The 13,092-nt window shown below is 36.0% G+C and overlaps 1 protein-coding gene across 1 annotated transcript in view; it reads left to right on the top strand.

Moving 5' to 3' along the window:
- myocd (myocardin) overlaps positions 1–13,092 on the top strand; it is a 224,291-nt gene that overhangs the window by 127,137 nt on the left and 84,062 nt on the right. Inside the window, exon 6 of the mRNA XM_073866635.1 lies at positions 11,408–11,563. Within this exon, the coding sequence (XP_073722736.1) occupies positions 11,443–11,563 (121 nt within the window). The 5' untranslated portion in view covers positions 11,408–11,442. The remainder of the gene's footprint in view (positions 1–11,407; positions 11,564–13,092) is intronic.

Genomic DNA, 13,092 nt, shown 5'->3' with positions numbered 1-13,092 from the left:
AACATCACAAAGTTAAGTTAAAATCCAGGAGCGGCCAACTCTGTGGTCGGTTGGTTGTTCGAAACATAAATTTACACAGTATTATGCAGCATGGGTATAACTACACTGTCTGACCATACGAATAGCTATGGAGGGATATTATATAGCCAGCACTTAAACAGAATAATGTTTTTATGAGTATTATTATATCTTATAGATCTATAGCTTATATATGTTTAGAAGTTTTTAATGTAGATTGTTTTGCAATCTCTTTTATTTTCTGTTTATTAGGTATTAGAGACATCTGAAATGCGGAGCCTGTGGTCTTTACAACATACTTTGTCACTTGAAGGTTGACTGCTGTAGTTCTCTCAGCTTAGCAAACACTTGTGTTATATTTTCCATTTGAGAAACCTGGGGTCACAAGCATGTCTGCATCAGTTAGCCAAAGCCAGATGGGGTTTTCCTATAAACAAGTGTACAGAGAGTATTTATACAGTCCATGGTACCTGACGCCATAACACTCATGACATTCTGTTTAGTAGCCAGTGTTGCCATAAGTCACTTTGCAGAATTAAGTAAATATTTTCAGTATACCCATGTCATTGTTTATTATAGAATGGCAAAAGATCTAAATCTTGCCAAATCCCCTGTTAAAATGTCACTTAACGGCTTGTTCAGTGAGGTGGGCTCTTCACACTCCTGACACCTTTTTGTTACTCTTGTGTCTGTTTACTTTGGGAACAACTCACTCTGTACAGTAAATATGACATATTACTAACAAATCACATGACCTGTGGCAAGTCAAATTTCACTATTCTGCAGAAGGTTAGGTTTTCAGGGTTTCCACATGTCCTTGAAATCCTTGAAAGTTTGTGAATCTGAGGGGGGGATTCAAGGCCCAGGGAAGTTTTTAAAATTATACATGCATAGAAACAGGTCATTGAAAGTGCTTAAAACTATTTTATGGAAGAAGTTTTCTGGAAAAAAATTCTATAATATTGTCGTTGTAGTGTAGCAATATCATAACATATCTAGCCTTTTAAGCACACGTGCTAAACTGTTCACTTAAATGCTTATATCTTCTGTATGCGAATGTTGATTCATACCAAAATGCTTTTTTGCATAGTTGTGTTTGACACATGAAAACGTCTCGGGTTACGTATGTAACTTTTGTTCTCTGAGAAGGGAATGAGACGCTGCGTTTCCCTTACCATACTTCCTGCGTCCATGTAACGCTGTCTTTGGCAATATTTCAGATAGCGATATACTTCCTGGCTCCTGCGTCACACTGTCTTTGTCATTAAGCCTAACCATTAGTTGAATTTGATATACACATTCAGACGCACTTACCCCTGGAGGCGTCCCCAAAGTGATACCGCAGTGACGCAGCACGAGTTCCCTTGAAAGAGAACTGTAACAATGTATCTTAAAAGGTAACACGATGTAACCTTGCTCTCCTTTGAAATGTGTCCCCACATTTAGTCACCCCACCCTTATATTTGAGGGTATTTGACTTAGAAAGTCCTTATAAGGTTCTTGAATTTGAAGTTAACTAAGGTGTGAGAACCCTGGGTTTTGCATTCTGTATAAATATTACTTATTTTAATTGAGGGGCAACCTTCCGATCTCTCAGATGACGCCAATGCGAAAGTGACTTAAACTGCAATTCATTGACTGGCCGCTAGAGGCTGATTCCAAAAGGGAGTCAATTCCCATAGACCTCCATTTTTCAGAGCAGAAAATAATGTTTACAGTCTGGTACAAAGTGCATTTAGTCTTTATAGCTAATTTTGGCCTTCATGACAACTGTGAGGGGGTGACTTTATTTTGTAGCTCATTCGTTTAAATTATATTAACCCTTAACGCGGGTTCACACCATCCGCGTTTGAGGCGTCAAATTTATGTGTACCGTGTTTTGTTTGCCCGTCGAACATTTTGAGTTTACTTGCTTCATTCCCGCGTGAAATTCTAGTCATCAAGACATTCAAGCGAAAATTCGCATCACGGGAGGGGCTTCTGCAACTCTGTTTATTTCCTGTAATCACGTCAGTAGCGAGCTCCTGATTGGTTAACGCAGCACTTTTTCCCGCCAAAGTTAAAATTTTTCAATGTCTACCGTGCCGTTCTCAACGACTTATTCGTGCCGCGAGACCTCCAGACGCGCGTCTGCGTCTTTACATTGACTTAACATTAAAATCACTAATGCTTGCCACCTCTACCATGGCTGGTGTGAACGCAGCATTAAAGTTCTGCATTATTAAGGACGTGGCCATGAGTGACTGTTGAACAGCCACTTCTGTCACTAGAATCGAGCTACACTGTTAGACATTTTCAAGGATTTTTACAGTAACCTACTGGCAACACTGTTATCTAAATGCTACTGTAAATGTGTAATACAGTGTGCTACCGTAAAAACCCCAGGTTAACAGTATACTACTGTATACTATAGCCTACTACTATTTTTTTTTATAAATTAGCTATAATTTTTAGATGAAATTCACTTTAATTTTAACCTACAGATACTGCTAACATTTAATTCAAAGAGACAATTTCAAATATCGAAGATAGAGTAGCTTCAAAAATACTTCTGGTTTAAAATAATCAGTCTTGGTATAAAATAATCCTGAAAGCAAAAGAAAGATGGTCATAATTATTTTGAACTACATTCAAGTTTTTACAAAGACGGTACTGTACGTTATGTTTGTTACAGCTGTTAGTTAATTAGGGAGACCTAACTAACCCATACATGCAGCATACTGTATCTTATTGAGAAGTGTCTCACCTAATGCAAGTTGTTCCAGTCAAACTCTGTGAGGTGGTGAAGAAAGGATGGAGATAATCTGTTGTTAACTGCTGTCCTCTTCATCATCACATGTCTCTCATTCCAGTTCTTGCAGACTATTTAGTTAAATCCCCCTAGGAAGCAGAATGGGGGGACACAGAAAAACACATTTAATAAATGATACTAAACAATCAATAATCAAATGCTGTTTTGAAACGATAAACAGAGTAGATGTACTCGAATCACTGCACCATGGCCACAGGTCAAGGCACAGTGTGCAACGGTTTTCTGATAGAAGCTGAATATTTACTGTACACATACCTCTTGGCCTCAAAAGCAATTTAATCCAAAACAAAAGTAAACTTTATTTATTTTATGCAAATGAGGTTTCAGCCTTTGTTTAAACATATTCGCATTTAAAATATAATGTTTTCCCGACTGGACACCGCACACACATAACATACGCTCAGACGTTGAAGTCGACTCGTTTGTAAAACTAAATGTAAAGCAAACTCTTGTTATGTTCAGATGGGACTTTCTAAAATGCTTAACGTAGTTTAACGAATTTGAAAGATAAAATTCAACTATAACGTTACACCTTATAAATAACACATAATTTATGTAACAGTTAAAGCCAAGCGGATGAGAATATAAACACAATGCGGTAACTTAAGTTATACATTAAGAATTTTCCTCCCAGGAAAATGTAATTTACGGTACTTTTTTAAATATAATTTTTTATTAATAAATAATTCTCTCAGGTAACGTTATATACTAAATCTGATCTTTTCATATACTTGACTTATACATTAGGCTACATTAAGCATTTCTTCATAATAGTTTTATAAAAGGAAAACACTAGCGTGTAATGTAACGCACCGCACGTGCTCATAGGCGTGCATACACATAGTATGATTTATTAATAAGGTTTATACTGACTTTGGTCTTCTAATATTACCGTTACAATACGTTAAGCAATGTGTCCGGTTAATGGTTTTAAAATGTCCCGTTCGGGTAAACAACCTGACATCCGCGGGTCTGATAATAATAATAAATAACTTGTATAGATTATTTTTCCTTGTTGGTCTTTTTTCATTCTCTGCTCTCGGGTATCTTCAACCGAAAAGCGCCATTATCTCAGAGAAAGTCTTGGTTGAAAACTCTTCAGTTTAGGTCCACACCTGAAATCCGTCCTCTGAACACCTGTGCTGCTGCATGGTTCTAAAATAAGTCAACGCCTGTATGTATGCAATGGTCATAAATTATGATTAAAAATAAAAAAAAATAAGGATTTACCGCCAAAAGACTGTTAGAAAAAAATAAAGTAGCATACAGCAATTTTCAAAAATACAGTAAATTACTGTATATGATGTATGATGTCACAGAAAATCCCATAATGCAAAGCGAATTAGTTATTTACTGTATAAATTGTTTACAGTATTATACTGTGTGATATACAGTTAATAACTGTAAAAATTAAAAATAAGAAATGTCTAACAGTGTGTCTAACAGTGTAGGTGGACGTGGTTTCAGCAACCCTCAGCTTCACCCACGTCCCGCCTCTTTGCCCATTTTCGGTTATCCACGAGAGATGCGTGGTGACGCACTGCCAAGATGGTGATGGCAGGCTCCGCAAACTATTAGCTTCAAAAAAGCTCTTCACAAACCTATTTATATTACAGTGATATTTTTTTGTGATATGACATTTTATTTGATATAGACATAGCAATCACATTGGACAAAACAGATGCTTGAGTGTTTAAGCACAAGTGCTAATTCGCAACACTTGTCCATAGGCGACTTTTAAAAAGATAAAACAATTCAAATATCAAAAAGACAAAGATGGAAGCAAGAACAACAAATCACAGGAAAAGAAGTGAAAGAAATGAAATAAATTTAAGTCATTTTCAATATAAGGAACAAAATAAGATATACAGATCAAAGGTAATATGAGCAAGTAATCAACCAGTTAAGGACATTCATTTGAGCACTGTTGTTTATACTTTAGCCATTGTTTGAGACCGTTGTTAAAAGCTTTACTATTGGTTTTAAGTTTTAGCCCATGTGCTGTTTGATGTTTAATTTTATTAGTTAACAGGCAATATTTTTCCACTTAGGAATTTTAAATATAAAGGGACAACATACTATTTTTATTCGCCTTCAATTGAAATGGATCATACCAAAGCAGCTTCACATGAAATCGAAACAAAGAACACAAAAACAGCAAAGAACAACAAAGATTGGCAGTTTTAAATATAGTTTAGGATGGCCACTTTTCATTTATTAATCAAAATACAAGCAGTTTCCAAACACATGAGTTAAGCACACACTCCTCTCTGTTTGTCTAGATAGTTAACCTCTTAAATTTAAACATGGGGTTACATAGCTAATCTCTTATTATGAATATGAATTATTAATTCCAGGCTATATTATGAATATGTATTCATTTTTATTAATAGTAGATTAGTGTAACATGAAATGCCCAATTTTCATAAGTAAAAAAATTGTTTGTGACTGTTGAACTGTTCATTAAGCGCTTCTCTGACTAAGATGCTATCTAAAATTGGCCAGACAGTGACTGGCAACAAGCCCTTGTATAATGAAAAGAGTCAAATCATCACTGTGTTCATTCTTTCACAAACTCATCCCTGGAAGTCCTGGAATCACACCAACAGAAATAAAGCAAGCAATGAAAACCTCCCATAAATTTGGCAATTTTTCAACTCAACTGGTGGTCAGTTTAATAAAGGAGGGGAAAGCGAAAGAAAGTAGGAGGTGATTAAAAATGACAAAAAGAAAGGAAACAAGGCACATCAAACTGCATTTTAATTATAAATTTCCGCAAGGTATAAATATGGCTGTCAGTTTTAACTGTAACAGAATATTGTTTGTACATAATTCTTACAGTGGTCCCAAAATATATTACACCCTATGATTTTATGTAGAAACAGTACCGCCCCAAAAAATGATTATTTTTTTACTATTTAATTTGTGTGAGAGTTAAGCATGGATTTTACCGTTTTCTGAGGGTTTACTGTTTCTACATAAAATCATTTTATATAATGTAAATCATTGATATCTTTAAAGGAATATTCAATTTTCTTAAAATAAAAATCCAGATAATTTACTCACCACCATCTCATCCAAAATGTTGATGTCTTTCTTTCTTTGTTCAGTCCAGAAGAAATTGTTTTTTGAGGAAAACATTGCAGGATTTTTCTCATTTTAATAGACTTTAATAGAGCCCAACATTTAATACTTAACCCAACATGTAACAGTTTTTTTCAACGGAGTTTCAAAGGACTATAAATGATCCCAAACGAGGCATAAGGGTCTTATCTAGCGAAACGATTGTGATTTTTGACAAGAAAAATAAAAAATAACTTTTCGTCTAGGTCCGGTCTAGCGCAACCTAACGTAAATGCGTGGTGACGTAGTGAGGTCACGTGTTACATATATAAAACGCACATTTGCACATCATTGTAAACAATAAACTGACACAAAGACATTAATTAGTATCAGTTGACATACAACAACGTCGGAACGGTCCTCTTTCTCAACACTTGTAAACACTGGGGCGAAGTTTTGCGTTCGTCCTCTGTGACCTCTTGACGTATTGCGTGGGGTCACGCTAGTGCATCACGACCGGATCTAGACGAGAAGTTGTGGTTTAAAAGTGTATGTTTGTTATTTTTATTGTCAAAAATGACAATCGTTTCGCTAGATAAGACCCTTATGCCTCGTTTGGGATTGTTTGGAAGCCCCCCTAAAAAGGGCCTAGTGACGCCCCTGCCCATCAGTTTAGTTCTGAAGAACTGATCTTTTCTTCAGCCGTATTGTCTCGTAGAGTCTGTTTGATTGGATGTGAGGTGTTGTATTTATATAGGGTAATGGGTTTATGGTCCAGAATACTCATGCATCTGTCAATATATTATTAGTTTTGATTTGGTGTCCATGTCAACACCACATCAGCGTGATTTGTTGAGGCATGGACTGACAAACAGCCGGCACTCATTTGTTTCCTGCAAGTTAGAGAAGTCGGGTTAGTTGAGTTCGCATGTAAACTGTATTTTGGCTAAAGTGTTTTTTTTTCAGTTCATTACCAAGCAAGCTAAATCCCATTTAAAGCAGTTCTGAAATGCTAATACTATTATAAATAAAAATGGTAAACTTGTTAGTTTAACAAACGGGTTGTATTTATAACAAAGAAACTATAAAAATGCAGGGTTATTTTTTTTTTATCCAGCATTGGTTCAAAAAGCATAAACCCAGCAACTAGGTTAAATTAAGCCAAAAAATGTTTATTTGACCCACAATGACTTAAAACAACCCTGCATTTTGGTTTGAAACAACTCACCATGTAGTACACTGGCAAATCAAAAACTATGGCAAATCAACATCCATTTTATGTTACTTTTACGTAAAAAATTAAGTTAAACGATTTCAGCTTGATACAACAAGTTTTTATAAGTTATGTCATCACTTTTGTTTTTGTAACCTAGTGCGTTTTCTCCCTTGGTTTGGTTCATTATGTAATGATTTATACTGGCCCGGTTGGGCCAGTGGTTTAGGTTTTACTTGCCCTGCCAAAATTTTCACATGCCCCAATAAAAAAACGTCAGTGTCACACATTTTAAAAGTCAAATATAATTTTATACATATACAACAGACATGTTCCAACGAAAAAAGGCCCCCAACTTACCAAAGTAAATGTCTGCTTCAAAGATGTTAAATAATATACATTGATGAAAATATATTTTAGTGACTAAGGATGGAGCACTGGCCCGATCGGGCAAGTGACAGTACTTTTTACGGGCCCGAACCGGATAGTCCTTTATGTTGAGCCCTGGATCTACATCAGGGGTCACCAACCTTTTTGTGAGCAAATGCTACCACAATGGATAAGACAGTCTGGAGAGCAAATTTTTGATATTGTCTACTCAAAACTTTATTTTACTTGTTGGTTTTATTTTACTTGTTTTATCATTGTTTAAAATGTTAACATGCCTAAAATAAGCCAAGCAAATATAAAAATGTAATAAAGAGACATTACAATTGAGACTATTAATACAATGTGCTTTGGTGAGCACCTCACAGAATCTGTGCCCACGGGCACCATGTTGGAGACCACTGATCTACATGGTCTGAAAACATCCTTAAAAAAAATAGTAGGTTGAATTGACCAAGTTGTTTTAACTTCATGCGGCATTGTTTTACAGTGTAGGTAAAATTACAACCCAAGGGGCTGAGCTCATCCCTTTTTGACCAAATGCTGGGTTGAAAATACTGTAACCCAGAATTTAAAAGTAACTTACTCATACTTTATAACAGTGGTCTCCAACAGGGTGCCCACGGGCACCTGGTTGCCCGCACTGAGACTGTGAGTTGCCCGCCAAGGCACATTCTATTAATAGCCTTAATTTTAATAGTCATTTATTACATACTTTGGTAACACTTTGCAACTACTTATCAACTACCAATCGTTCAATTGTCTAGAAGTATTTTTGCAGGTGCATGTCAACTCATCCCACTAACCCTATCCTCTTCCCTAACCCTACTAATACTCTTATGACAGTTAGTTGACGTATGGTTGCAAATGAATGAAAGTTAGTTGTCATGTAGTTGCTGTTATTTATATTTAGTAGAATGTCTAAAGTGGACTATCAAAATAAATAGCTTGGCTTCTTTTATGCATGTTAACATTTTAAACAATTATAAAACACATCAACATGTTAAATACAATCAGAAAGTAAAAAATGTGTTTAGTAAACTATATTAAAAAGTAGCCCTTCAGATTGTTTTAGGCATTGTGGTAGTCCTCTGCTTTATAATGTAATGTGACATAATATAGTAGTATAATATAGTAATATAATATAAAATAACTAATATAACAGTGACATAATATAGTACAGGGGTTCTCAACCTTTTACAAGCTGGGCCCCCCCAAAGCAGGTTCATTGCTGTCGGGCCCCCCTCACACAGACAGACAGACAAAAAAAGTTATGTTTGTGTTATAATCAGTGCTTGAAATGGGGGGAAAAGGTGGCGGTACTCTCTTTGCATTGTCAAATCATGACATTTTTACAGTGAAAAACTTGGACATATTGCTGTTACAACAACAATTTATTGTTATTAATTAACAATATAAATGTATTTAAACATGTTTGTGTGAGCGTGGCTGCGTGCGTGCGTATTCTTTACAAAGACATTTTCTTTTTAGAAGTTGGTCATTAATAAACTTAATAGTCTTGAATTTTGTTAAGATGGTGTACAACAATTGCATCTAGATGTTAAACCAAGAAAACAGCCCTGATCTTGTCTTTTCAGTCATATTTCGATATGGTTACAAGACAGCAAACATAGTAAGTAACTTCATAAGAAGTAGGCCTACACTTGGGTTTTACAGTTCAAATCACTTACATTTTAGACGAAATATTGACTGTTTTGGTCTATTTTAGCAGCGAAAATAGATCTGATTAATCCAAACAAAAAATCACAGCATAGCGCGTCTCACAGCAACACTCAATCGTGGTTTGAATGATTCAGTGATTTGAACGAAACGGTTGAGTCAAAGATCCAATGACCCATTCACAAACATTTGTCTTATTCTTGATGAATCGGCCGTTTGAACGAATCGCTTGAATGAACGACTCAATGACTCGTTTAATAAAACCGCTTATCAACTGTATTTCCGCGCTCACCAGTCCAAACACATTTTAATTTTTTTTCAGGAGTTATGTATATACAAAATGATAACTTTTGATGACAGTAGTTTAGTGATAAAAAATGATTTTTTTTTTCAGATTTTATTTTTTGTCTCCCATCCTGTAGTCACTCGCGCCCCCCCGCAATAGTGTCGGCGCCCCCCCAGGGGGGCGGGCCCCACTGGTTGAGAACCACTGATATAGTAGTATAATATATAATATGATAATATGATAATATATAATATAAGTAAGCAATAAGGTACGAGAGGCTGTGCTGTATCGTGAATAAGTAACGGCTGAAGGGCGTTGTTAGGCACGACGCGAAGCGGAGTGCCTGCAACCCCTTCAGCCGTTACTTATTCACGATACAGCACTTGCCTCGAGTACCTTATTGCTTTTATAAAACGGTTACTACACAATGTTAAAGTAAAAAAAAAATATTAGTGCAACTTTCATGAAGTTAAATCAATAAAAGCATTCTTTCTGCTAGAAAAAATAGTCCCTGACTGCGAACAATAACATGAAAGCTCAAATAAAAACAACAAACTGTTCTCAAACTTTGTCTCATTATATGTTTATGTGTTGCTAAGGGTGTTGCTAAGGGCGCAGTGATATTAAATAGAACAGTTGGGTGAAGCGGTCATAGCAGTGTTTTATTGTGAATAAAGCACACCTATTGACCAATCAGAATCAAGGATTGGAGCTAACCGTTTTATAATATATAATATTATATAATATATAATATAATGTAAAGTCATCAAAACAACCCTAAAAAAAAATTACTAGTGTTGGGTCAAAAGGGACCAACCTAACCCAGTGGGTTGTAGTTTAAATTTTCTTGGGTTGTTCTTGGGCATCAACCCATGGCTGGACTTGTCCCTTTTTGACCTAATGCTGGGTTGAAAATAATCCAGCATTTTTAGTGCGTCTAGAATAACACAAATAAAAAATGATTGGAATAATAAAACTGTTGTATTCTTGCATCTTCATAGTAGCCATCCTTTGCATAGATTTGTAAAATTGTACTCTTTGTACTTTATCAGGCATCTTCTTGAGGTCTCACCCTAAGATGCTTTTTGATTTTTTTTTTTTTTTAGAATTAATCTGTTATAATTAGTTGTTACTTTCCTTATTACCTGCTAAGACATCCATACCAAAAATAAATTTAAATAAAATGTAACTTTTCTAATGAAAGAATTTAATATGTATACAAAATTAATTGTATACAATTAAAACATACACCTGTAGAGTAATATTTAAAAAATCATTACAGTAAAATGTTTCAGAACGTTTGTTTATTTACCATACAGTAGGTTGCATGTAAGTGATGGATAAACTTCATTGTTCCAGTGACTCTTTGCTTTAGCTGTTTGGCCTCTTCAATGGGCTATAAATTGGCAACCAGGCTTTGACTACACAAGTATTTTTACAAGCCGTGACATTTTGAGAGAATGAATGTCCTTCAGACATGTAAGTGCTTTTCAAAACACATCTTATTAAAGAAAACAGAGATGTATGTTTGGAGTGCCCTATGCGGTTTGTTTCTGTATAGAGACGACTTGGCTTGTGGAGAATGGAGGCCTTGTTTTTCACAAGAATTCGTGTAAGGCATGCTCATTGTGAACTACGTAAATAAATGGTCGCCTGTCTCCGTTCACTGCTAAATATCTTTTCAAAACAGATTTCAAGGAAAATCAACAAGGAAAGGTCCTCTCTGTTTAGAAACAAATTCTATGGCTTCAATTCAAGGTTGCAGCTGCTTAAAACACGAACAAACGTCACACCAGTAAATTTTAACGTTAGTCTGATGAAATGGACTGGAATGGGTTGGTTTATTGGTCTGTTATCTTGACATGAATGTGAAATGATCTGTGGCTGGGCTCACATGTTGAATATGACTTGGGTTTTGGTGTGTGTGTGTGTTTTGGCCCGGGCACAGACTGCGGGCGATCTGAACGCAAGGGAAGTGTGGACATGAATGCAGTGAAGAGCACTGAAAACAGTCCAGGTCAGAACTGTACAAGTACAGACTATGACTCCAGCTATATGAGGAAACCGGACCTCCAAAGATCCCCACACAAAGAGCATAGGAGCGGTGAGTGTATCATCACACTATGAAACGCTGCATGGTGCAAATCTGAAAAATGAAGTATGTTTATGCATTATTATGTTTCATTATAAATTAAAATTTACATTCTTAGAAATATTTACTTGTTAATTATGATATACTTACATCATTTGATCTAAAAGCATCTTCATCTTCACTTTCATCTTATTTAATTTAAAGTTGCAATTCTTAAGAAAAAAAATGTTATTGAGCAAGCGCATTAAACAATTAGTGAACCTTACTATGATTCAGGATTTATATCGATTTATAAGTTGAGTTGCCAAATCAGCTTTTGCAGGAATTTATTTACTTATAAGTTATTTGTCAACTAGCGTAAATATAGGTATGTAAAGTAACCTGCAATTTTTTAGGTTGTAAACAGAGATGTTGATAGACAGGCAAAAGTTACGGATTGCAGCTTTTTAGGGCCAGATTTACTAAACACGGCAAATTAGCGCAAGAATGCAATTACAAAAAAAAGTCCAATAGACCCTTTTTAGAACTTTGACGTTTCTTTGTGGATGAAGTTTAGGTGGAATCATGCATATTTCCCTGACCACTTTAATTAACGTTTGCTAGCTACGTTTTTAAATGTGTAAATTTTAAACCATATAAGTGCACTCACTGTCCAGGGGCCTCATTTATAAAGCATGTGTACGCACAAAACAGGGCTGAAAACATGCGTATGCCACTTCCCACGCAAAGGTTGTGATCTATAAAAAAAAACTTGAGAGGAGAATGTGCGCACCTGTAAGCAAACTCTGACCCATGCGTACGCACTTTCGGGAGACAAGGAAAGGGAATTGGCAACACAGATGGTGAGGAGGTGAACTGAAATCAGATTGAAGAAAGTAAATGACAAAAACGATTGTAATTATTGATGCCACACACATTTAATTTCGCTAAATATCATACGTTTGATCCACGTTATCATGGCGATGAAATCAAGCAGTGTTATTTGCGCTTGTACTAAGAGATTCAAAAATCAAATTTCAAATTGGAGCCTGTTCTCTGTCGATTCTGGCACCCAGCAATACAACAAGATGACATTTCTGTTAGTTATGTACCCGACTCTGTGCTGGTTTGTATTGGCCGGCTTGGGTTTACCAGTAAATTGACGAACGCAAGCCTTAAGGGCTCATTATAGTTGTGCGTAGGTCCTACGGCGTATCCTCTGCGTTGGTTTTCATTTATACTTTTGCATCGTCGTCCTCGTCGACGTGCAAACATGCGCGCAGACCGCTGGTAGGCAGTATCCATGCTTGTAACCACAGTAGCAGCGCGACCATCAATAAAGAAGCAGCTTGGCAAGTTAACCCACAAACAAAGTAGAAACAGCAACTTGTTGTGTATGATTTGAGAAGACCAGCATTTAAGTAAATAAATAGTGAATTTTGTTGCAGTTTGAGTTAATCACACCTCAACTTGGCCCATCTTGGGTATTTCCGTTTGCGACACTAAAAACAATGACGCAGTTTTTTACCTGACGGGAGGGGTTCTGGTGGACCAATCACAGT

This window comes from Misgurnus anguillicaudatus, chromosome 4 (genome assembly GCF_027580225.2).
Source record: "Misgurnus anguillicaudatus chromosome 4, ASM2758022v2, whole genome shotgun sequence".
Taxonomy (NCBI): Eukaryota; Metazoa; Chordata; class Actinopteri; order Cypriniformes; family Cobitidae; genus Misgurnus; species Misgurnus anguillicaudatus.
The sequence above is the reverse complement of the archived record's forward strand: the minus strand, read 5'-3'. Positions and strand labels throughout refer to the sequence as shown.